This window comes from Vulpes vulpes, chromosome 2, assembly GCF_048418805.1.
Source record: "Vulpes vulpes isolate BD-2025 chromosome 2, VulVul3, whole genome shotgun sequence".
Classification (NCBI taxonomy): Eukaryota; Metazoa; Chordata; class Mammalia; order Carnivora; family Canidae; genus Vulpes; species Vulpes vulpes.
In genome coordinates, this window is record NC_132781.1 from 105,791,785 (window position 1) to 105,818,790 (window position 27,006).

At 41.8% G+C, this 27,006-nt stretch overlaps 1 protein-coding gene across 2 annotated transcripts in view; it reads left to right on the forward strand.

The window, feature by feature from the left end:
• Nucleotides 1–410: 410 nt before the first annotated feature.
• The window catches only part of ITGA8 (integrin subunit alpha 8), a 168,266-nt gene continuing 141,670 nt past the window's right edge, over nucleotides 411–27,006 (forward strand). Inside the window, exons 1-4 of one of the 2 annotated variants that reach the window (XM_072749444.1) lie at nucleotides 411–693; nucleotides 1,387–1,520; nucleotides 23,938–24,038; nucleotides 26,859–26,982. In XM_072749444.1, coding sequence (XP_072605545.1) covers nucleotides 488–693; nucleotides 1,387–1,520; nucleotides 23,938–24,038; nucleotides 26,859–26,982 — 565 coding nt within the window. In that variant the 5' untranslated portion in view covers nucleotides 411–487. The remainder of the gene's footprint in view (nucleotides 694–1,386; nucleotides 1,521–23,937; nucleotides 24,039–26,858; nucleotides 26,983–27,006) is intronic. The other variant, XM_072749443.1, reaches the window with a different exon arrangement.

The window sequence follows — 27,006 nt, forward strand, 5'->3', positions numbered from 1 at the left end:
GCCCCGAGGGTCATCGGGCTGCAGAGGTGACGATGCAAGGGGCGGGTGCGCCTTCCCATTCTTCCATTTGGGGGAAACTGGAGCATCCTCTCCTCCCGCGCGCGGGGGGGCGCGGACAGCTCCCCAACGCAGTGGCCCGGTGGGCTGGAGCGTCCCTCGGGGCGTCGGTGAGACGCGACAGCAGCGGCGCGGCAGGCGGGGGCGGCGGGGGCGCGGGGGCGGGGGCCGCGGCGCGGGGGCGGGGGCGGCTGGCGCGGGGGCGGGGGCGGGGGCGGGGGCCCGCCGCTAGGGGGCGCCGGAGCGCGCCGGGCCGGTCCCGCGGCCGGGGAGGGCTGGCACGGCGGCGGCCGGCCCCCGAGCGCGCGGGGGGCGGGCGGGGCGCGGACGGCGGGGGGCGCGCGGCGGAGCGCGGGGCTGTCAGCGCGGCCGAGCCGGCCCGGCGTCTCGGGCTCCCGCTCCCGCCGCGCACCCGCAGGCGCGCAGGGCCATGGCTGCCGGGCGCCGCCGCCGTCCCCGGGGCTGCCGGGCGCCGCCGCTCGCGCCCCTCTGGTGCTTGGCGGCGGCGCTGGGCGCGCTGCGGGCGCCGGGCTCGCGGGCGTTCAACCTGGACGCGGACACGCTCACGGTGTACAGCGGCCCCGAGGGCAGCTACTTCGGCTACGCCGTGGACTTCCACGTACCTGCCGCTCGCACGTAAGTGGCCCGGCGCGGGGGGTGCGGCCGCAGGTGGGGTCCCCGCGCGCCTGCCCGGGGGTGGGGGTGGGGGTGGGGGGTCCCCGCGCCCGTCCCCGCAGCCCGATCGGAGGACGTCCCTGAGCTTCCATCCCGCGGCGCACCGGGGGGCCCCCTTCCAGGCTAGATGTGCCTTGCGGACCCAGAGCCCGAGACGGGCCGCTTGCACGGGCAACGCCGGTCCTGGGGAGCCCCCGGGTCTGGAGCATCCTGCGGAGCGGCGGCCCGAGCCCGGTACGGCGCCGCCGCAGCACGGCTGTTCGCGCTCAGCCTGCGGGGCGAGCGTCGGGGCGAGCGTCGGGGCGAGCGTCGGGGCGAGCGTCGGGGCGCGGGCGCGGGCGCGGGCGCGGGCGCGGCGGGCTCCAGGCAGCCGGCTCTGCCCTTTGCTTCCCCCCAAGCGCCCCTTCTCGCCTCTCGCTGTGTGCATAGCTCCACCTGGAGAAGAGTTAGGACTATCTGCACCCCTCTGCAAAACCAGTTTTTCAGACGCCCGGTAGGTTTCCAGTAGGAAGTCAGGTTTGACAGTCGCTCTCCATCCTAAATCCGTTCCTGCGCCCCGACCCCCCCCGACCCCCCCCCAGTCTCGGGTTGACGGCGTCGCGTGCGCACCCTGTGTGGTTCCCAAGGAGTGACTTTTCTCCACGCCCTCCGCAGGGCCAGCGTGTTGGTGGGGGCGCCCAGAGCCAACACCAGCCAGCCCGACATCGTGGAAGGGGGAGCCGTCTATTACTGCCCCTGGCCCGCCCAGGGGTCCGCGCAGTGCAAGCAGATACCGTTTGACAACACCAGTAAGTGACTTTTGTCATCCTCCACGGTGGCTCCCGGTTTCAAAGAAGCAGAGCCAGGCGTGCAGTTACCTCCCCACCTTGCGGTGGATGGGTCTGTGTTGTGGGCCGTCCGGGTCCCTAGAGAAATGGGCTTAAGACTGAGTGAAAGGGGGGGGGGGGATGTAGGGCGAGCCCCAGAGAGGGAACCCGGGATGCGTCCTGGTAACTTCTGTTTCCTTGCTGACCCAAGATGAGCAGTTTCGGGGTGAGGGGATGCTTTGAAGAAGTACAGATGTTCCACCCTAACCTTGATGGTGGAGAGAGTTTGGTTGCTTCCCAAGGACAGACCTGGGAAAAGACAGATCCTTAACGTGTCCTGTGCCCAAACTCCGGAGGCAAGACTCAGCTGCTATGGACTCAGACATCGCTCCATGTTGCTGTTTAATTCTTTACAGAAAGAAAGAATTTTCTTTCAAAATATTGGACATTGGATGCAAACTAGTCCAGGCAGAGTGTAGATGGATTACATTCATTTCCAAAATCCCTAGACAGATGTTTCTTATTTAATTAAAGGGAAAATACATTTTAACCAATTCAGGCTGGTTAGGTTTCCTCTGGTGTTTTCTCTTTGGGTCCTGAGAAAATAATTTTGAACGTAATGCTTTCAAAAACATTAACGCTGAATGTTTTCATTTGTACCTCTAAAACTTTATGCATTCAAAAGGAAGACATTATCAGAAACCAGATATCTCTTTTCAGAAAAATGTGAACTCAAATAATCTTCTTTGATGATCATTTAAAATTCCTTTTGCGCCACACAACTGTTTTTATGACATCATTCTTCATCATTGTTACATTAGTGTGCATTCAGAATGTATGTAGAAAATCCATTTTCACAGCGTTTTGATGGAGTCGGATGGATGGTATTACCTGCTACTATAACCGATTTGCAATTTTCTGTTTTAAAAGAGAAAATAATTTTGATTCTATCTATATGGAAACTATTTCAAAGAAGAAAAAAAATCCTTTGCAAGGCTTACCTTGAATTATGACCAAATTAGGAAAATGCTTCATAAAAGCATTTTCAAATTATGTTTTTCATATGTATCTATAAATAGTCATAGTAGCTCATTTACCATTTTATTAAGTAACTCAGTCTGTACCAATTTTTGTAAGCTTTTACTTTAAAATATGTTAGAAATTAGAAAAATTAAGCCATCTGATGTTATTTTGTAAAAGAAATCTTTTAACTGGTTGTTCAATTGGTCTTCTAAATGCTTCTGATTACAGACCTATCTCTAGTTTGAGAATAGATTTTATATAATCCTGATTTATAAAACTAGTGGCATTTTTAATAATCCATATCAAAACCATTTGTGTTTTTAAAAGTCTTTAAACTTAAGCCTTGGTAAATAAAGACATAAATCAATAGTACTATTTGAATTTAAGTTAAGGGAAATAAGTATTTACATTTTAAAATATGTTCATGTATTTTTACCAAGAAGCAATCTATAGTCATGGACGTGAATTTTATAACCTGCTAGAACATTCCCATAACATACCAAATCAGGATCTGGTTAGTATATTTTTCCTTTGATAAAAGAAGAACCGATGTCTGCCCAGATAAGTCACATCTGAATACCTTTCTAAAAACTAATCCCAGTAGATGTCATGGTTTAACAGATGAAAACCAGAGAATGCAGACCTCAATATGAATTTTTAAAAACTGAACACTCCCAACCAAAAATTTCTGATGTTAAATTATAATAGGTAAATTTTCCAAAAGTTCCTCCTAGAGCAACTGCTTGCAGATTTGAATTCACTTTCCCATGGAGAACTAATGCTGAAAGATTGTGCTTTGGTTTCCAGAAGAGCCCACAAGAATGCACTTAACCCTTATTGTAGCTGAATTATAGTTGTAGTGAAACCTTAGGGGACAAACTAGCACAGTTTTAGCAATTAAATAGATAGGAAAATAATAAAGATGTCAAAAAAGATCAGTGTTACTTGGAGAAAGAGTCAGGGGTGAATGGCATCTTCTGTGCAAGTTCAGAGGAATGCATCTGGATGTCTCAAAGAGCTCTAGAGATTAATGCTGCTGGCTCTACACTATATCTTATTTTACTTCTAAGTGAATGGATTTTTTTTTTTGATAGACAGATGCCCTCATCTTACTACTATACTTAGCTACTGTTAACAGTAGGGATTTGAGGATTCAGAAATGGAACAAAATAAGGAGAAGAAACAGGGAGGGAGGTAGATGTTTCTGAAACAATTGAGCAAAAAACAAAAAATGAGGATAACAAAAGAACCAAAGCAGAGGAAGCCACACGTTGGTGAGAAATGAATGGTCCCTGATGGAAGGAGCAAAGCAGCGAGCTGTGAACGCTTGGAGGAGTCCTACTGAGAAGGATCTTTGAGAAAAGAAAGTTCCCCGTGTTAGCCATCAGGGGGTACTGTGGGCCCAGGAACCTTGGCTGCTGTTGGGAACGGCCTGGGAACCATGGGGCAAAAGGAACCCGAGGACCCCAGGTCCATGCTGGCTACTGAGTGGGTGCTGGCGCACAACACACATCATTTCCACCAATGTCTTTATCCAGGCGGGCGCCCCAGACAGTGTCTACCATTTGCTGTGAAGCTGGGAGGGAGAGGGGGGCAGCGAGGGGCAGTGCAGCTATTTGCAGTGCAAGTCCCCGTTCTTTGGGCACCGTGTGACCTTGGAACCAAAGATGAAAGACAGACATGCAGGTGTTGCTGACTCGGGTCCGGTCAGTGTTAACCACCTGCTTGACCCTCACGGATCACCTACTATGTACCAGTCACTTATGCACCTTACTGATAATCCATAAACCGCATTTTATGAATAAGGAAACTGATATCAAAGGTGCTGGAAAAAAAGTTACGTGCAAGACCACAAGAGGGTCAGCAGGAGATGCGGGCTGGGAGAAAAGGCCAGCCTGCCACACCCCGAGCCCGCCTGCCTCTTCACCCTGCCTTCCTTCCAGGGTGGGAGACGATGGGTCCCACTAGCGCACAAATTCAGGGGCGGATCCTGTGAAGCTGAGCTGCTGCTGGCCCTGCCTTCCCCACCTCCATCCCCTCAGCCCCCAGTTACCTTGGCAAATCCAGTGTCATTGATCTTCCAGAGAAGATCTAGAAGAGAAAAGCAGTTCAGGTGGAAGGTTGTAGAAAGCAGAGGTTATAGAAGGAGCCTTTGTCTTGATGGGAATGATGGGTTGGGCCTGCCCCTGGTTTGCCCCAGCCCCTCACAGCACGCCGGGTCCCCTCAGTGTCCCCAGTCAGCTGCCTCCTGTCTTAATCTCTGCCTGCTGGCAGCAATGGACAGTTGTCCCAAAGAGGAGGAAATTTCCCTGCTTGACAAAGTAGTGGCTCTGAGTGCTGAACACCCACGAGCTGATGCTCCCGTAATAGAGCGGGATGTCTCGGCTGTAAGTATTAGATTGAGAAGAGAGTAATGACTTCTTTCTCTGTCTTTTCTCTGTGTGGCTTTACTATTACATCTGAATTCGGGGCCTTCTAGGTAAATCAGACCTTTTTTTTTTTTTTTTATAGATTGTATATATTTATTCATGAGAGACAGAGGCAGAGGGAGAAGGAGAAGCAGGCTCCATGCAGGGAGCCCGACGTGAGACTCGATCCCAGGTCTCCAGGATCATGTGCTAGGCCGAAGGCAGCACTAAACCGCTGAGCCCCCCGGGCTGCCCTAAATCGGACCTTTTAATGACATTGTTTCAACTTGCTCAGGCCCCTGGGGTGTCTACAACTTAGTGTTCACGGGGGTGACCTAAAAAAACTCTCACCTAGGCACTGAGGGAGGCTGGCCTATATTTTAGTCTCTGAATCTGGTTGTGATCTTGAACTTCAGTTTATGTAAGGTCACCTGCCTTTTTTCTTTCTTAAACTTCCATTTAGTTAGGTTTTCTTTTCACTAAATAATCCTCTATTTTATTTTTACCTTCCCATATAACCTGGATTTTAAAAATTACTTCTCATCGTAAATGCTAAACCAGGAAGCCAGGGGTAGCCTAGCACTTCAAATGCATGAATACTATTAAAATCTGTGGTCCTTTCAAGTACGGAGGAAGGAAACCTTAGGGAAGCATATGGCAGTGGGGGAGGTGCAAAGTGCAAAGAGTAGATAATTTTCCTGCTCTGTACAAAATCAAGTGGTTGCAAAAAAGCACTTCTCTCATCTCCCTTCTGTCTTTCCCTCTTACTTCACTAGAATAAAATTCCCCCCCTTCACCAAATTGATTTCTTTCACTTTTGCCTCAGGAACCGTCCAAACTGTGCCCCGTGTCTCCAACAATTTAAAACATCACATCTGCCAAATTCATGCCTCTCCTTTCTAAATCTACTCCAAGGTTCATTTCATCTTTTTTTTTCCCCCTACATTTTCCAAACCCATGTGTGGGGTGAATAAAACTGCTAGATTACAGCGCTCCTGCTAAAAGGGGGAGAGATGAAACAGAATGAATAGAGCCTGCTCTTTGGACTGATGAAAGGCAAATTGCAACAATAGTGGCAAAGGCATAGTGTGCAAATATCTGATTATTTTAAATATGCAAATGAAACATTTTGAGGAGAAAGATAATGGCATGTGCTCAATTAAGAATGAAAATCGTCATAACCCTAAAAGTAATGGTGAGGCAAGACAGCTGGGAACCACTGGCAATTAGGGACCCACATAAAGAATGAACAGGAAGAGGTGGGCGGTGCCATTGAGATTTGGAAGTCATCTGAGAAAAAGTACTAGAATTGGCCTGGCCTTCATTTAATATCTTTGTGCTTAAAACAACAACAACAACAACACGGAACCTTAAAATGGGAGACATTTTGCTTTAGGATATTTCAAAGCTCTGAAATGGTAAGATTTTGCTTAGAATCGTGTTTTAGCTTGGGGACCGGAAGCCTTTGTGTTGGGGGTCTGTTTTATTTTGTGTTAAGTGAGCCCACAATAAGAAGCAGCTTAAAGCATCTGGCGCTGTGACTGGTACAAGGGTTGCTTTTTTGATAATATTGGGTGTGCCCCTTTTCTCATGTGAGGGTTGGGAAACATATTGGTCACATAAGTCTTGCTTTTTCCAACTTCCTCAGAAAGAAATCAGGTTTTGTTCAGGAACAAAGAGAAGAAAAATGTAGGTCAGAGCTATCAAATAAATGACAGAGGAAATAACACAAATGTGACAAAACTCATGGACAGCAGAAATCTGGGCTTTTGAGGGGTTGAGCTGGAAGTGGAAAAGGTGGGGAGGCAGCCCAAATATTAAGAATTAATATTTAGAATTGCTCTATTAAGAATTAATAGTGCAATAATTAGTACAAGTGCTGCTAATCAGAATGTGTGTGTGTGTGTGTGTACACATACATATATGTTCATTGCTGATCTCACGGAATCCATGGAGGGTGGTTTTGCTGGATGGTTCACGTTTCTGGGAGCAACTCATGGTGGCAACCACACCTGCCTGACACACCACCCAGCCAGATGCATCCAGCATCCCTAAGCTTCTCCCAAATGGCTCAGCCTTCCATGAGACAAAATGCAACTGAGGTCTGATACGAGAAGGGAGGAGGCAGTGGTCCCTACAGCACATAGCAACCGAGGAAGCAATTAGAAAAAGGAAGTCCTTGAAACTCTAACTAGAAATGGGAAACAGATCTGCTCTACGGCTAGTTGAGCAGTATGAGCATTAGGCGCCTGTTGCCTAATCTGCAAAATTCTTTCAAGAAACTAGAAGTCTGTGCCATGGAACTGGCTTCCAGGCTCTTGGCGGGAATAGCCCATAGCAGTAGCTGCTGCAGTATTCTGGAAGAAATGTAGGAAATTATCTTAAAAGTATCCTGAAAGCAGAAAAAAGCCCTAGGACCTATAAGGGGACCGGTTGAGATGTGTGCATTCAAACTTTACCCGTTGTGTATATAGAGCCCTGTATCTGTGCACTGTGTTGAGGAAGAGTGTTGCCAATATTATCAAAAAAAAGCTCAAATCACATGTGCTCTGACACTATCCAGACCCACAAACACAGATTTTTGAGGAAGACAGATAGACTAATTATTGATCCTATTAAAAACACCTAGAAAAGTAATTTTCAAAATTCACTTTCAGTATATCCTTACAAACATATTTAATGCATCAAGCAGGGTGCACTTATGTAATGAAATCCTAAAATTGATTTAGAATAATTTTAATTCTATTATGGTTATTTAAGGTATATAAGCAAATCACGATTCTCCAGGAGGTGATTTATACTTAAAATAATCTACCTAATACATAATGCTTTAATACGGTGTTATTCCATTGGACTTTAGCCAGGTAGCTCCCACACCAGTTTGAAAGAAATGGAACTAAAACTCAGTCCTACAGAAAGATCAGTTGCTGGAGCTCTGATATTTTATATGTGGCCTCAAAAGGTGTGCCAAATTTCCTAGATCCATAAACATTGGTTAAAATGACCATTTACCCTTTTAATTGTTTTTAGTAGAAACAAGGCATAGGTTACAAATAAATCTTTGTAAAAATGCCAGGTGTTGGAGGTGGGAAGTAGGTGTGGGGCCAAAGAGGCAGAACAAGGGAGTTTGAGGAGTAGGCACACAAAGGAACTTTCTACGTGTTGATGTTGGTGGTGGATACATGGCTGTGTGTGTCTGTTAAAACTCATAGAACTCGGTATCACCAAGAGTGAATCTTAATGATTGTAAATGAAAGAGAAAATGAGAGAGAAAATCTTTATGAAGAATGCTAGAGAGTTATATATTCGGTGTGGGGATTCAATTTGGTTTTGTGGCCATTGCTATGAGCATGTGGTCTTTAAGCTTCCGGACTATGGGAAGGTCTGATGTAATAATAACTGGCAGCATAAGGAGACACATCTTACCCTTGAAGAGCTTAGGCTACTGCCTCTAAGTAAGAGGGAGCAATTGGTCAGATCATCATGTAGGACCTTCTTTATCATTCTTTAAAGGATTGTATGTTCAGAGAATGTTGGTAAGAGAACTGTGAATGAAAACATGTTGAGTAAGAGTAAATCTTGGCAATGAAGCATCATACTTGTGTAATATTATCCCTACAGGAAATCCAGGCACGGGACCCCTCATTGGTAGTCATTACACTAAGGAGACCTTGCTTCAAATGCTTACCGTAGTTATCTCTTTTGTTTTTTTTTTAATTTTTATTTATTTATGATAGTCACAGAGAGAGAGAGAGAGAGAGAGAGGCAGAGACATAGGCAGAGGGAGAAGCAGGCTCCATGCACCGGGAGCCTGATGTGGGATTTGATCCCGGGTCTCCAGGATCGCGCCCTGGGCCAAAGGCAAGCGCCAAACCACTGCGCCACCCAGGGATCCCGCTTACCGTAGTTATCTCAATCAGCGTAACCACCCTCAGGGCATGCATACCTTAACATTAGTTCAATTCTTTTCTCTACCTCTGCTATCTGAGTACAGACACAGATTATAGGATATTGCAAAAGCCTCTGCATGCATCTGCCTTGGTTTCCAGGATGTGTAGAGATTAGAGAGACACACACCATTGCTACAGGAATAGGTTTATGGACCGTGCACAGTGTACCTTATGCGCGGCATCCCCCCAGGTGTAGGGGGTGAAGCCAACTCCCCCAGTCAGGTTATGGCTCCATCTCACATGTGTCTTGGTTGTTAATCCCTATGATTTGCTCAGATGTCTCCAGCTTGCCACACTGCCTACACAACTTACGTCTTTATTTTTTTTTAAAGGTTTTATTTATTTATTCATGAGAAACAGAGAGAGAGAGAGAGAGAGAGAGAGGCAGAGACACAGAAAGAGGGAGAAGCAGGCTCCATGCAGGGAGCCCGACGTGGGACTCGATCCCGGGTCTCCAGGGTCAGGCCCTGGGCTGAAGGCAGCGCTAAACTGCTGAGCCACCCGGGCTGCCCAACTTATGTCTTTAGCACAATATGTTAGAGCACTGGGTATCTCTCAAGTATGTATTACCTACACACACACACACACACATACACACACACACACACATCCCTGGTCTCCCTGGGTCCATGTCCTGGTGACTCTTCCTCAACCATCCGGAGCATCTTCTCTCCCAGTAATGATTTTCTGGTACTTCTGGCTTCTTTCTTCCTCCCATTCCCAATGGGAAAAATGTTTTTAGACGTTAATTCTGAAGTTGCTGCCAATCCTTTTTTTTAGAAGAAAGGAGGCATAAACACTGAAGAGTAATGTTTTCAAATATCCTAAATATGAATAGTCAAGTATATTATGGCCTAATCACGATGGGAAACGGTTTTATTTTAATGTTAAGTGAAAAACATAAAATTCAAAATTGTATCTAGACCTGTCGAAGAGTGCAAGAAGGGATAGGTGATGAGAAGCTATCTTTGCGAAATAGGATTAAAATTGGGTTTTTCTTCTTTTCCTAAATATATACATATATATTTTAAAGATTTTATTTATTTATTAATGAGAGACACACACAGAGAGGCAGAGACATAGGCAGAGGGAGAAGCAGGCTCCATGCAGGGAGCCCGATGCACTCAATCCTGGGACTCCAGGATCACGCCCTGGGCCGAAAGCAGGTGCTAAACCGCTGAGCCACCCAGGCATCCCCTAAATATATTTTTTAACCTCATTTTCAAAACCATGGACAGGTATTTATTTATGATCAGGGAAAATAGTGGTAAAAATAAACATGCAAAAACTTCTAAATGAGGTTACCGAGTTCACTGAAGTATTGTGAAGATTGAGTAGAGTTTTAAAATGCACTATTTTTGTATGGATACTTTTGTTTCTAAATATTGAAGAGCAAGGATGTTTTCAGTAACAGTTATATATGTAAAAATAAGAAGATGCAGAAGTATTGCCTGTTTTCATTTTCGATTGTCCCTGAATCAATCCTCATAGACTAGATGGTCTGATATGAAGTTTCTAGAGTGTTTCACAATAAGGGGCTGCTCTTGGAGCAAACCACTGTGCAGATCCTACCAATTCAAATGCTAGTTTCATCTGGAAACACCCTCACACAGACATATCTGGAAGTAATGTTTAGTCAAATATCTTGAGCCATTCAAGTTGACACATAAAGTTAACCATCTTATAAACCCTGCTTACAGAGCAAGCCTCTATAGACTTACGACGTGAGTACTCCTAGGAATGGCACCTTAGAATTCATGAACTAAGGAAACCCACAGGATTCACAGGATAGAGCATTTATTGGCTGTCACTATTTATCTTCACATTTCTTAGGTCAAAACATACTCAGGTATTACTGTAGTAACAAATGAGTTCAGATCTCTTGTTTCAAACAACCCAGGTATATCGCTTGCTCACGTTGTGTGTTTAATATGAGTTGGTAAGGAGGCTGGCTCTGTTTACTCAAGCCACCGAAGGATCCAGGCTAATGGAGGTTCCTTATTGACATGTGCTTTCAAGATCACCCCAACTGTAAGGGCAGGTGGAAAATTACACATTGTCTGTTAAAGCATCTGCCTAGAATTGACATTTACCGCTTCTCCTCACATTTGGTAGGTGAAAGCAGGCCATGCCAACTTATTTCACACTTTTTTAAATCCACACCTAACAAAACTGTATCTACAACCTTTAAAAGAATACCAGATAGGAAATGCAATAGAGGCTGCTGTCTTTGAAAAATGTGATTAAAACTGGTGTTTCTTCTATCCCTAATGGATGTCTCTTGTAGGACATATTTTTGGGGGACACTGAAATGGCATGGTTCTTTGGGACTACAATCCCAACCCTCACACTTATGGTAGAGAGTGGACACATGGCAAGGAAATGCAGGTGTTTCTGTCAGCAGATACAAAGATATGAGTAAAACTTTATACCAGAAAATCAGTCCTTAACCTGATCCATCTGGACTCCATTCTCTACCACAAATATTGTCTGAGAAGATTGAATGCCCTTCATCCTTTCAATCAGGCTCCTTGGTGGACACGCTATTAAATCATAATGTCTTTTCCCACTCAAAGCACCTTTCAGTAAATTTTAACTTACCTTAGTTATGAAAATATTACCTTAAGACAACAATGGAGTTGAAAGTAAAGCTTCATGTTACAAACAATAAAATCAAATTTCAGTGACAAGAGGAGTTTTCGCAACTTTCTACAAGAAGATATTATTCTGAACAATAGAAGTGTGGCCATGAATGGAGCCCAACTCCCCTTGGGGCATTTACAGAGCATAGCCAATGACAAACTGGGGGAAAAAGGAAGGTAAGACCAAAGGGACAATGAGTGGTGTCTGTGTGTACCCAGTTTTTATTTTATATTGGGTGGGTATTATTTTTCTGGAGCTGCTGTAACAAATTACCACATATTTACTGACTTTAAACAACACAAACTGATTAACTTACGGTTCTGGAGGCCAATGTAGAAAATAGGTGTTGGCAGAGTTGTTTCCTTGATTTTTCCACTTTCCAGAGATTTGCTCACATTTCTTGGTTCATGGCCCTCTTCCATTTTCAAAACCAGCAATGTCAGGTGTCATTCTCCCACTGCCATGTCTCTGGCCCTCCTTTCCTGCCTCCATCTTCCACTCTGAAGTATCCTTGTTATGACTGTGGTCCCACTTGAATAATCCAGGATAATCTCTTTGTCAACTGCTTAACAACCCTCATTCCCCTTTGCCATGCAACCTAAAATAGTCACAGGTTTGGGGGTGGTGAAGATGTAAACATTTTGGGGGGCTCTTATTTTGCTTACTCTAGGTGATTTGAGTTTTACTGAGGAGGGAGTATATCTGAGCAAGAACCTAAATTACGTGAGGGAGGGAATGAAACAGTATTGAGGATTGGGTAGTGTTCCAGGCTTGCAGCGAAGTCATTGTTAAAATCTGGAGATGAGGACGTCCTTGGGAGATGGAAGCCACTGGGCTGGATTGAAATAAGTCAGGGAAAGAGTTACGGAAAATGAGACCAGAGAACCAAGTATATTGGCAAGTACCTTAGAGGCCAGGGGCAGAGTTTTGGATTTTATTCAAGGAGTGATGGGCAGCCGCTGGTGGTTTTGAGTAGACAGGTAAGATAATTTGAGTTACGTTTTTCCAGGGATCAGTTTAGCAGACCGTAGGCAAGGAAGGAGACCAGATGGAAGATTCTCTCCCCTTGTCCACTGACAGAGAAGTATGGTTTGGGTTGGGTGATAGCAGTTAGGGTTGAAAAATGATTGGATCTGGGGTTCAACTGGAGTTGAATCCAAATGGGTGAAATTTGAGCTGCTTATTCAACATCTAGGTGAGGTCACATGGGAAAGTGGATCAGTAAAGTTGGAGCTCAGGCAGGAGGCTTGGAGACTGAGGTTTAGAAGTTGTGAGTATTTGGGTGATATTTAGGACCACACCTGGGAGAGTGAGTATGGAGGGGGGCGGGTAGCAAAGCACAGCCAAGAGAAGAGGGAAGGGAGTAAGAAGGGGGAGATCAAGGTTGAGATTAAGTCCTGGGGCACCCTGGCAGTTGGAGAAATATTGGAGAATTGAGGAAGATGAGAAGGAGGACCATTCAGTTAGAAGAAGTTATGAAGCCAGTGAGGCAAGCCTTGTGAGGTGGAGTGAAGTTAGGACAGAAATGGAGAACATTTGCTTTGGCAACGGGAAGTTATTGCTGATAAAAATAAAAGTGGTTGTGGTGGAGTTGTCAAGAGAGAATAGGAGAGGACCAATGGGGACCACAAGGACCAAGGACTTTTACTGTATATGGGATCAGAGAAATGTAGTCATTGAGAAGATACTACAGCATGTTTACAGTCTATTGGGAGTCATCCCGCTGAAAGGGAAGCAACAGTGACCAAAAGAGAAGGGAACCTGCTGAAACAAAGTCCCAAGAAGCTGGAAAAGGGGGTGTGGGACACAGATGGAGGGACACAAGGGCAGCTCTTCCTCAGTGACAGGACACGGCACAGTGAGGGCACCACTGAGAGAGGTTGGCAGGTCTGGAGACAGGAGGAAGAAAATGACCTTGCTCATGTCTTGCATTTTCTCTTTGAAATAAGAAGCAAGGTTATCAGCTGAGCTTGAGAAGGTTAGGAGATTGAAGAAGTGTGAAGAGTAGTCCCCAAGGTGGAATGAAATGAGTAGGGATGCCACGGGATTGATCAGCAGACAGTGTGCAGGGACTGTGCAAATGTTTAATTCTGAATTTATTTGTGGAAGGAATAAACTTTTGCCTTTGCCCACCTTACGGTGTGGTGCTACTCATTTGGGATAGGATTTGAGATTTCCCAGAGAGCAATTCCATCCGGAGTATTAATCTTCTGTGAGGATACGCTGCAGATACAGAAAGTTTGCATTCTGAGATGCCTATTTTATGTGACATTGGGAATGGTGATTCCTTCATTTTAACCACAAAATGAACCGTTTTGTTAAACGAATGGTTGGGATCCTTTTTACTACATCTTCTGGCAACAGAGATGAGATCCCAAGGAAATGCAAGCATATGACAGGAGTTAGTGTAAATACATTTTCAAGCGCTATTGGGAGGCAAGTTTATACAGCCTTCATCCTGAAACCCAATCATATCCTGTATTTAAAAGCATTGCTTTGAGGTCATATTGAAGAGATTTATGTCATTTAATCTGCTTCCTGAGATTCCCATGCTGAGAGGTTTTCATTACTTCTTGAAGCAAATAAATTGTTGGGCACTAAACAGAAGCATGCTGTGCTCCTGCCAATCTGAAGGTGACATAGAAGCCGTAGGGAGACTTGTCGGTTCCCCAGCTGTGTCTCTGGCCCAGACTTTGGAGACCAGGTAATTATTTCAGGTGTGAGAAAATCTAGGGCTGAGAGGAAGCCTGAGGAATGCAAGGAGCTCGAAGGAAATCACTGTTTGGGAATGAAGAGATGGTGCTGGCAAGAGAATTCTGCTTTAGGACAGAGAATGAATTTGTAAGTGGCAAACCTGCAGGAAGGGAAACCAGTCAGGAGGCTGTTGCAGAAACTGAGGCTAAAGAAATGGTGGTCACAGCTACAGAAGTGGCAACAGGTATGGAAAGAAACAGATGCACTTGAGAGGCCTTTGGAAGGATCAGGAACTGCCTAGGGAATGGAGTTTGAGAGTGCAGCATTGCTGATTGCCTAGGATGCAGGCCAAGCACCTGGCTTGGTTCACGGGCTACTGTTTTACTAGGTATATATAGCAAACAAAACAGACGTGCTCTCTGACCTTGTGACATTCAAGCTCAAGGGATGAGAGCATCAGGGTCTGGCAGCGGGAGTCTGTAATAGCAGAGCGTGAAGGTTTTAGGTGTGCTGAAGAAAGCTCCTATCCCTGCCTGGAGGGGGACTTGTGTGTATCAGGGACAGCTGTTCAGAGAGGGCATCACTAATGCTCAGAGCTGAAGAGTGATGTGTGTGCGCGTGTGGGCATATGTGTGCATGTGGATGTGCCTGTGTGGGCTGTGTGTCTGTCCCAGGCTTGGGTGAGATGAAAGAGAAAACTGTTCTAGCCAGCACAGATGAGTGGAGCGTGTTGGCGCAGATGAGGTCAAAGGTGATGTCTCCATAGAGTTCAACTATACCCAGTTCTGCCTTTCAGACTTTCACATAGTACTAGGGGAGTTTTGTTTTTGTTTTATTTTGTTTTTAATCTGATCTGCCAGAGATGGCTTACCATTTCCCTTCAGAGAGATGAGTCTTTCACTTATTTAACATTTGCTCCCCCAGCTCCATCATACAAACTAGCAGAATATCCACCCATAAAATCACTTGCATCGAACCAACAAAAGTCCATATGTATTTCTGGAATGAACCTTACATATGACCTGAGTTAACTGGTATGTGACAAACATTTCAAATAATATCCGATGATGTAGAAAACCCATTTGTATTATTGCTGAACAAATAAATGTCTGAAGAACACTGGCTAGGCACTATTGATTGTTAAAAATCAAGTTGGGAATATGATCTTTATTCTTGGCAAGACACTACAGACGTGGAAATAATGATAGCAGAAAATTTATAGTCTCGTCTAGATCGGGAAAACTATATAGTATTATTTATGGGAACAAATATTTAAATAGCGGTATGAAAATAATAATTTAAAATAGAACTTTCATGATTTCCAGAAAAGAAAAAAAATATCTTAAACAAGAGGAATGAGCTAGAATCCTCTTACACTCTGAATGCTTGGATGGGCTTACCAAATTTAACCACTACTATGTCCAGAGATTAGGATTCAATGATCTTCCACTTTGTGCCTTATATAATTTATAGAAGTTTCTTTATATTGTTTGAATTATTAAAAGCAAAAATCTGAAAGAATTTCAATTTGAAGAATTTTTGGCTATACATTTTAAAACAGGTTTTTTTTGATGACACATATATTTTATTAAATAGTTTGGTTATGTCATTTCACTATTTAGATATAATATGTAGCATCCATTTGTATTCATTCAGTTAGTTCATTTATTTGTTTGTATGCTTAATTATTTATATTTGATCAATTTAACATGTTAATATTTATCAACTTAAAGCATGTTACTTTTCAGTCAGAGAAGGACAATCATTTGGTTTCACTCATTGGGGAATATAAGAAATAGTGAAAGGGATTATAGGGGAAAGGAGGGAAAATGAGTGGGAAAAATTAGAGAGGGTGACAAAACATGAGAGACTCTTAACTCTGGAAAACAAACATGGGGTAGTGGAAGGAGAGGTGGGCAGGGGGGATGGGGTGATTGGGTGACAGGCACTGAGGGGCGCACTCACTTGACAGGATGGGCACTGGATGTTATACTATATGTTGGCAAATCGAACTTCAATTAAACAAAAGCATGTTACTTTTATACGTTTATATATTGTAATATTGCCACTGAAGCAATATTTATCATATTACATCGTTAAAATACAGTAGTATTAACTAGATTCATTACACTGTGCCTTAGATCTCTATGGCTTATTTACTACTCGTTACAAGTCTGTACTGTTAAACACCTTCATTCTTTTCCTCCCTCCCCGCACCCTCCAGTAACCACCATTCTACTCTGCAAGGCAGGGTTTTAAGGAAGCGATTTGGAGTAGTTGGCAAACAAGGAAGAATGGAATTTTGCAAAAGAAACATCATGTAGGGGATCCCTGGGTGGCTCAGTGGTTTAGCGCCTGCCTTTGGCCCAGGGCGCGATCCTGGAGTCCCGGGATCGAGTCCCACGTTGGGCTCCTGGCATGGAGCCTGCTTCTCCCTCCTCCTGTGTCTCTGCCTCTCTCTTTCTCTATGTCTATCATAAATCAATCAATCAATCAATCAATCTTTTTTTTTTAATCAATCAATCTTTAAAAAAATTTTTAAAAAATAAAAGAAACATCATGTATAAAGTCTAGGAATAAGACTAAATAGGGAACAGAGAGGGAGTTGCCTGAATGGAAGGAAGGTCAAGTGTGGGGTTCCAGGCCTATGTTCTGGAGGGCAGGGCATTTAGATTTGATCTACTAAATAAAGGCAGGGATACTATTTTTTATGTGTCTGTGTGGGTGTGAATACATTCTACACACATAGTTGCACAATGTAAAAATATATGATGTATACAAATAAATCTATAAATAAATGTATAGAATATTCATTTAATCAGAATAATACATTTCTGTCCATCAACAGATGAATGGATACAGATGTGGTATATAAAAGAAGGGGAACTGAGTGGGAAAAATTAGAGAGGGAGACAAACCATGAGAGACTCCTAACTCTGGGAAACAAACAAAGGGTTGCAGAAAGGGAGGTAGGTAGGGGGCTGGGGTGACTGGATGACAGGGACTGAGGAGGGCACTTGATAGGATGAGCACTGGGTGTTATACTATATGTTGGCAAATTGAGTTTAAATTAAAAAATGTAAAAACAGTTAACAACAACAACAAAGAAAAATGTGGTATATAGATACATCAAAATATTATTCAACCATTAAAAAGGAGAAAGCCCTGCCACCTGTGACAACATGGACAAAACATGAGGGCATTATGTTAAGTGAAATAAGACAGAAAGAAATGCTGTAAAATCTCACTTATATGTGAAAAGAGAAAACAATAGCAACAACAGGAATAAAAACTCAGAAAAAGAGATCAGATCTGTGGTTACCAGAGGTGAGGGGAATTAGAGGAAGGTGATCAAAAGGGACAAACTTCCAGTTATAGGATAAACAAGTCCTGCAGATGGAATGTATAGCAGGAGGACTATGGTTAACACTGCTGTGTGTTATATATGAAAGGTGTTAAGAGAGTAGATCCTAAGATTTCTCACCATCAAGGAAAAAAAAATTCTTTTTTTTTTTATCTATATGTGAGAATAATGGATGTTTACTAAAGTTACTATTGTAATAATTTCATGATATATATAAGTCAAACCATGATGCTGTACACCTTAAACCTATACAGTGCTGCTTGGCAATTATATCTCAATAAAACTGCAAGGGGGGAAGTATAACATTATAATTTATGATTACAATTCCATTTTTTGAACATTGCATGCAAAAATGAATTTGTGATACTTCCACAAATACTTGAAAATTCACAATAAGATGCTCAAGAGTACAAAGGCTACAGAGCCCTTCTTTAATAGCAGTTTTTAGGGTGTCGGGAGTCACACATTTGGAAGTTTAATTTTCCTGGGCCTAAAAACCAACCCAGATTCTTTTCTTGGATGTGTTTCTTTTCGGCAAGGAGTTCTCCTGCCCCGGCTGTATTATTTTGAATTTTACAAAGGAGTAATCCCTGTTCTCAGGTATGTAGTTTCAATTTAAATGAAACTTTTACAGCATACACTTGATTATGGGAAAGATTACAAACAAACGTTTAAAGATTTCTTTTTACCCTTTTCCTGATTAAAAATGTCTGGACAGCTCCTGCAACAGCTTTAAGAAAATCCCGAAGGCTGTGCACTTAAAGTGATGACTGAAGGTATAAGGAAGCTTACTGTGTTCCAGCAGGAGGTCAAGGACTCATCTATAAATAGTTTTCAAAAATCTGCCCCCCATCTACCAGAATGTTCTGCTGCACCTGTGTCAGTTTCAGCTCTTCCCTTCTCTCCCCCATGGTGATCCATCTTCACTTCTTGTAATTCCTCCCATTTTACTAAGCTAAACGATTAGAAAAATCTGCTAGAAGCCCATATGTGCACCATATTCTATGCTCCCTCACTCCTGCTCTGAAATGAATATTCCCATGAAAAGGAAACCAAACATTAGTAGGATTGCCAGCCACTGGGATTTGTACCTAGATTGCCCAGAGACTGAAGCTTCCGATTTAAGAGAGGTAGCTTCAAAGCCCAGAAATGTAGGACAAGCCAAACCAATTCAATTGTTGCCACCTATCAATTTCCAGTGTGGCCTACGAATCTTTAGATTTTTATCTTTAGGGTTTTTTTCCCTCCAGATCATATTTTATTAATTTTAAAGGTTTTATTAAGTAATCTTTACACCCAATATGGGGCTCGAGCTCAAACCCTGAGATCAAGAGTTGCACGTTCTACCCACTGAGCCAACCAGGTGGCCCCCAGATCTTATTTTAAACGAAAGTGAGATAGATCCTATTAACGAATATCCTAAGCAAATTTCTGAATAAATAGATAGGGACTTGGATATTCATTCAACAAACACTTATGGAGGGCGTACTCCATGCTAGGCACCATCCTAAAAGTGGGAAATACAGAGGTGAAACAGAATTAACGTCTCTGCTCATGGGATTCACATATATTCTGAAGGAGACAGACAGGAAGCGTGCAAACCAACAAATAAGATCATCTCAGGTAGTGCTCAGTTGTGTGGAAAACCATGGCAGCGGGAACAGTAAATGCAATGAGAAGACAGCAAAAGCTGATACTGTTCAAGGGACAGGAAAAAAAATTTTTTTTAAGGGACAGCAAAATTGATGGGTCTGCACCTCCTGAGCCTGGGCAGTTGGAGGAGTCGATGCTGGAAGCAGGCAGGGGCCTTAATCGTGTCAGGACTTAATCACTGCAGAGGTGGGATTACAGCCGCCCAAGAAAAAAGATAGTATACTAGGTATATTTGTAACATATATGTGGGGAAAACAATCAATACCCAGAATATATGTTGAATTCTTAACAAATCAATAAAATCAAATCTTCAAGAGAGAGAATGAACAAGGGTTGTGAACTGGAAATTCGCAGCAGAAAAGGCTGTGTGGCAATAGAAAAACATGGTCACTGTGCCGCCAATCAAGGAAATGCCAGTAAGGACAGAACAAAGGAGGTACCAGTTCATGGTCACCTTGATTGGCAAAAACATACAAATGCGTGACAGTGGATACCTCTGGAGAAGAAAAGGGGGGGATGGAGCCGGGGATAGTTGCCAAAGGATACTGTCGTATTTGTAAATATGAGGAAGCTTAGTGGTCAACTCTGCCTACAAGGGTGTGTTATATTAAGCCCTTGGACCTTTCTCTACTTTCTTAAAGCCTTGAAAGAGCTAAGAAAGAAAAATACATTTTGTAGATATTATTCTGTATCAGTGCACATGAGTCTGTCACGCATATATTAACAGTTGGATAGTGGTCTACTTTACAGATAACAGAAATTTCTGTTTGAATCCCTTCTGAATAAATATTTAAATTCCAATTTTGCTATCACAACCAGGATGACAGATATGTCCATATGGCATCTTTCAGCTTTTGTGTAATTATTTCCATTGAACAAAATCTTGAATGTTGAATTATTTACCACCACCCCCAAAAAAGGTACATTTAGGGACACCTGGGTGGCTCAGTCAGTTAAGCATCTGATGCTTGACTTTGGCTCAGGTCCTGATCTCAGGGTCCTGAGATTAAGCCACGTGTGGGGCTCTGCATTTTGCATTGAATCTGCTTGGGATTCTCTTTCCCTCTCCCTCTGCCCCTCCCACTCATGCTCTCTCTTACTCTCTAAAAGAAATAAATCTTTTTAAAAAATGTACATTTAAAACTTTGATATATATATTGCCAAGTGGCCCTTCCAAAATCCTATGTTGATTTATTGTCTTGCAGAGTGACCATTAATATTTTTTTGTCAAATTGGTAGGTGACAAAAGTGTTAAGCCATTATTATTTTAACTTGAGGCTAGGGACCTCTCCATGAATTTACAGGCTTTTAAATTTCTTCTTCACTCTGCTATGCCAAGTCCTTAGAGCTTTCTCCTGTACAATGCTACTCTTTTATTGATTTGGGAGCTTTTTTACATATACATTATATTGATCCTTCCCTTGACAAAAGTTTCAGCTGGATTTTCCTTTCTTTACTAATTTTGTTAGTAGTTTTTTGCTGCTTAGAGAGATTTAAATCACATGCCGTCACTATAAGACTTTAACCTCGCCTGTGGCTTTGTTTTCTCCATAGTTGGTGATGTGCCAAGGAAAGAATTGTTTAGGTGACGTTTGGTCTCCACTGTCTCCCAGAACCACTGGCCCTTCCAAGAGTTTTCTGGGCTTGACAATGCACTTAGGGTAACCAGTGCCTTCCTTCTGCTATAGATACCCATGTGTCTATCCTAATTGTTTTGCCCCATGTCATCAGTGCATCAGTGGGAGTTTGGTCAGGAGAACAGAGACCACTCTGAGTATTACAACTAGGAAATAATTGCATACAGAGACTGAGAGGCTGACCTTGGAAAGCCTGGGGGTATGAAGGTTGGGAAGGTCACTGCCTGCCAGTGAAGAAATATAGAAGTTCAGGAGTCAATCTCTGCTGTCTGATGCACCCTAAAGGGATGATTATCAAGGGATACTTGAGAGCTGCACAAAGAACATCACATCTGTCACTACTGCCGCCCATATGTGTGCCCACAGATGCCACCAGAGCATAATAGCTTCTCCGTCTTCTCTTTCCAGACAGCTCATGAGCCTTTCATTCAACCAGAGTCTTACTCGTAAGGGGTGTCTAGGAAATGTACGTTCCAGGCTTTCAGCCCTCTGCCACACAGAGGAGGGCTCAGGAGGGCAGAAGCCTTGCTGAGTAATCCCCAGGGGTTATTTTCAGTAAAGAACAAATCAAACCAAATAAAATCAAGACATTGTCCATGCATGGGTTTCTTAAGCACTGGTGTGCAACAGATAGAACGGAGCCTTGTGTTGAGGTATTTGGCGTGAAAAAATCTTGTACAGAAAAGGAAGGTGGGACACTGGAAAGTTCACTTCCATAGTCAACCCCAAGTATATTTCACTCATTTGAAATTTTACAGAATTATGATATTAGATTTCAAGTCACAGGACATATCAAAATAATAAAGCAGAATTTTGAGAAGGTGGCTGGTCTACCTCAATGATCAAGAAATGGATGACCCATCTAGATTGAAGCTCATCTCAGTAAATGAAGATCGAGGACAGTGGAATCCTCTCCTGCAATCCTTGGATTGCCTGTGGAATTTGTGTAATAATGAAGCCCATTCATTTGTATTCTTGGTGCAGAAGAAATTTGTTGCTGGAAAATAACCCACAGTTGATGCTTTTAATCCAGTTACACAGTTCAGCCTCAGAACAGCAGAGAAGGTGCCTCAGGAGTCCCAAAGGCAAAGTTACATAGTTTTTTTCTAGCAAAACCAAGTCAATTTGAAACTGGCGTCTGATTTTTCCCGGAATCCATTTCCTTCCTCCCAGCAACCTGCTTTTAAGTCCTTTTAGGATCTCCTTTAAGGATGTTTGAAATTTTGGAGGTGCTGGTCTTTTCATGGCTTTTTAGCAGATTGGAGATTTAAAGCCACTGTGCTGTATTTTCTCTCTGTAATTAATCAACACCACATAGACAATCTTGAGAGGTGTTACTAATTTCACTGCTGAGTACCAAAAATCACTAATAATAACATATTCTATGCATGTGTGTGAGGTCCTTTCCAAGTCTTGGACTTAGGTTGAGTTTCCAGGTTTCTAAGTAAGGTATTTGTAAAGGGTTTGGACTTCAAGTTGTATGGCTACAGGATTTCTGTAGTATACAGCTTCTCAGCTTATAAAAAAAAAAGCATTTTCAATTTCATTTATCTCATGTCATCATTATGACTTTGATCACCGTTGAGAGAGGAAAGGGGGAAGGTATTCTCAGCCTCATTTTGCAGAAGAAATAAAAACTCTAAGGATTAAAAGAATTGTCCCTAATCACCCTGTAAATAGTGACAAGATTCTTTGTGTCTGAGTTCTACAATCTTCCAAAGTGCCTACATATAAATAGGAATGTTTATATTTTCAAGTTTATGCTGTAATCTGTAAGATGCTCTAGTTCTCTGCTAGTTGTGTGCATTTTGAGAAAGGATTTACAGAACTTTTTTTTTTTAAAGCTCAGAAACAACAAAAGCATAAGGTTTTTAAGAAGGAAATTCATGATTTTCTACTAACATGTAAAATGTAAATTTCAGATTAAGATTAAGTATACATAATTTTTGAAAGTCTGTAATCATGTAAACTCAATTTAATGTTAATTACGTGTATATTTTGGCCTCACTTAATAGGAGTTAAAAGTTCATCTTGTAATGCATTTATTACAGAGTCAAGAAAGAAAAATGAAATGCATACCAAAGGAAACACATACAAATAAAATGTAAATAAAATGCCTCAGTACAAATGTCTTTTGAAATTCATTAACTAATACTGACGAAGCTCCAGTTAGAACCATGTGGTTAGAACCACGTGGGAAATACACTGACTGGAAATCAAGAGTGAAAGAAAAGATATCTGCTTTTTATTAAGACCTGAAGTGTGCTATAATTGGGTTGAGTTTCTACCCAAATGGCCCCCCTCATTCTGACATCTGCAAAGTGTATATAAAACTGCGTTGAGGTGTTATTTTCTGTGGCTGCATGGACACATGTTAAAAACCAAGACCTTGGGAGTCCTTCACAATCATTCCTAACTCAGCCAAGAAACTTGTGTTTCTCTGATTGGGGAGATTCCTATGTGCTTCCCATTGGGGAAGATTTGGCGGCACCTGAGTGGCTCAGTCGGTTAACCATCTGCCTTCACTTCAGATCATGGTTCCAGGGTCCTGGAATCAAGCCCCCTGCCCCCCCTACCCCTATCAGGCTCCCAGGTCAGCAGGGGGTCTGCTTCTCCCTCTACCTTTCCGCCTGCTCATGCTCAACTCTCTCTTCTCTTGAAATAAATAAAATCTTTAAAAAAAGAAAACAAAATATTGGAATTCCTTTAGGGCAGTTATAAATATTTGGTCTTCGATCTTTTATAAATCAATGACAAACATGTAGATTCAAGATTAGCAGAGTACACATCAAGTTTACAATAAGTTGTAAAAAAAAAATGCTTCTTGCAAGGTAAGTTGTGAAATATTATGTTCAAATACACAATTTCGTTTGGTATTTTTCTAAATGAAAAGACTTGGTTGGAACCTCCCCCTCCATGTATGAAAATTGTTTTCCAAGTATTTTTAATGGACACGTTCATTTTTACATATTATATCGGGCTGCCACATTTTACAAATTATTAACAATTCCATGTCCTTTTTCTCAGACAACAGAAAAATCAGGGTTAATGGAACCAAGGAACCTATAGAATTTAAATCAAATCAGTGGTTTGGAGCAACGGTGAAAGCTCACAAAGGAGAAGTTGTGGTAAGTATGAATCATGGGGATGCTTTGGAATAATCTGTACTCTGAAATGTTTTAAAGCTCATATTTATAAAAATACTTTCATGTAAGGACATGCCAGATTTTTAATGATAAATTTATCAGTGTTCTAAAAACAAACTTAGTGTTTCAAATTAAGGAATCTCTTCTAGTGTTTAAAGTTACAGGAGATAAACCTTGTTTTCCAGATGAGTTAGATATTTTTGAATATTTTAAAAACAACTAAGGAAGATAGAAAAATAAAAGCTAAATTTTGAGGAGGTAAATATTTTATTGCTTAAAATTGATTTAAAGGGTTGATTACAAATTGATGAGAGAAATAGGACTGCAATCAGGATTCTTTAAAAGTGTATCTATTATGGCATCACTGATCATTTTTAAAACTAAAGGAAAATTTTCTTTAAAAATATAACTACTAACTACATGGTTCTCTGAGTACATTAATACTTTTTCAAGTAAAAAAAAAACCTCACTCCCAGGTAGCTATCATTGAGCTTTAAAATTCCATGACTTTATAATTTTATTCTCTTATTATTTCAAGTAATGATACATGTTAAATTACTGAGAAATAAATGCCTGTATTAGGCTGACCTGGAAATTTTTTGTTGGGAGAATTTTTTAAGCCATTGGCTTTAATTTCCTTACAATCTTGGAGTAATGACTTTGCTTTTAGGATTTGTTTAAAGATGCTTGAATTATGATTTAATAAGTATCTAAAGGAAATGCCTTGCTTTATTTGGTCTGTGGTTAACCCCCCAAAGAGATTTTGACATAAACAGGTGATATATAGAATACAGATAGCCCTCTTTGGTTACAAGTCCAGAATTTATAGTATGGTCTCTATAGGATTGTGCTTGCATTAATATGGTTTTCACATTCCAGAATTGGTATTAAAAAACAAAACAAAACAAAACTTCTTCATCCTTTAGTGGTGTATGACAGGTGAATGCTTCGGAAAGCTAATTCCATCTAATAACTATTTGGGGTTAAAAAATCTTTGGGGCACTGTATTGATATTTTTAAGTCTTGAAAATTTATCTGTCAACATGTGCATTTATTTATTCAGTACTGGTAGAAGCCTTGAGCATCACTGAAAACAAAATCATATGTCATGTTCATAATCAAACGGTTAATTTGGGGACATGCTGGCATTTCCAAAATTTTGTGAAAAGGAATAAGATAATATTAAGCATATTTCAAGTTAATGTTTTTCCTTTGAGCACTAAAACAGCAGGGTAAAGAAGTAAATGCTACCCCTATGAGACAATTATTAGAACTTGAAAATGCTGAAGTATCCTTTTGAATATCCTGGTGTCATGTGTGTATGTTTTAAGTTTGGGTCATAATCCAAATTCATCTCATCAGTGTGTTTCACATCAGTGTGAAACTGAGCAGATATAAAAAGGAAAACTTTCTAGAGCTGACACCAGGCAAGTACTGGGAAGAATTTTCCTGATGTTTAGGTGTGCCTGAGGATCCTGCAGGTGAGGCCATTTGGCGGGATATGGGGCTGCGCTGGTGAATGCCTCTGCCCACACTCCTGCTTTTCCCCTTGGGACCTATATGGTAAATATATTCATCATATAATTTGTCAGTTTACCAAGAGGGCCCTAAGATAAGGGAACATGATGAGATTCACGTTTTTTAGGTATCTGGCAAGACCTCACAATACCAAAAAAACTCAGGAGTGGAAATATTCTTCTTACTTGATGCTATAAGTTATTTTTACTAAAAGTAGTTACGCATTGGACTGATTATCGAGGACACGTTTGGAATCATGAAAGGACTTTAAAATCAGTGTCTGCTTTCATTTTTCTGACAGCGTTTCAAGAGTGGTACCATCAAATTAGGAGGTAGGCTAGTGGTTCCATATTCTTGGAATCTGCAATTCTGTGTCCTTAGAGACGAGAGCTTGAAGAATCAGGTAGAACACACTTATGGAGAATTCAAGCTAGCAAAACAAGAAAAAGATGCCTACGTTTTCTACATATTTATTTTCTTGCCTCTCTTCTTAGTAATGAAATTAATATTGTTTAATTTACTTAAATAGGCTTTCATAAATTTTCTTTCATATTTGATATCTTTGCAAATATCATGCTTTTGTTAGAATCCAAGCTTCTGGAGAAGTGACCAGAATATTTCATGCAAGAATCATGTGTCCTTACTGTTGTTTAAATTAATTTTTGTTTTGTCATGAATAAAAACCAGTGAAAAAAAAGTGAAAAATAAAGTCAAGAACATTGTGGTAAGGGTGTCCGAATGAAAGTCATTGTTTAAGAAGTCATGAGATACGCTGTTAGTGATATACCAGGGAAATCTGCAAAGCAGAGGTTTACAAATTTGTCTGCATCCTTTGATTTGAAAATAATTTCTTGAAGCAACAATTAGACAAAGAAAGTAACAGTTCTCATCACACTGCTTAAGTGATCATTTGATTGTAGATAGGTCCAATATTTTTTAAAAAATAAAAGAAAACATGGGTTCTTTGCTATTAGGAAATAATTATTTTTGCTAGGTGACACTTGTTTCACTTAAAATCTGGCAGGCAGGGGAGGAGGGATTGGGGCGACTCATTCCTTTCTATATGTTTAATTGGTTCTGATTCTATGGTGCATTAAATAATTGGCTTTGGAAGTTTCATGAACTCTGATGGCTGAGGTACTTACCAGCATGCTGGCAGCCAGTTAATTCACCCCCTAATTTAACATAGTTTGTCACGAATCTAGGTACCTTAGTCAACAAGCTAAATCCTTTCATAGTATGAACTATGTCAAGGAAATATTGCTTGTCTTTGATGTGTCACAGGCCTGTGCTCCTTTATATCACTGGAGGACTCTTAAACCAACACCAGAAAAGGACCCAGTTGGCACCTGCTATGTAGCGATCCAGAACTTCAGTGCATATGCAGAATATTCTCCTTGTCGGAACAGTAAGTGATTTTATTCCTTGAAAC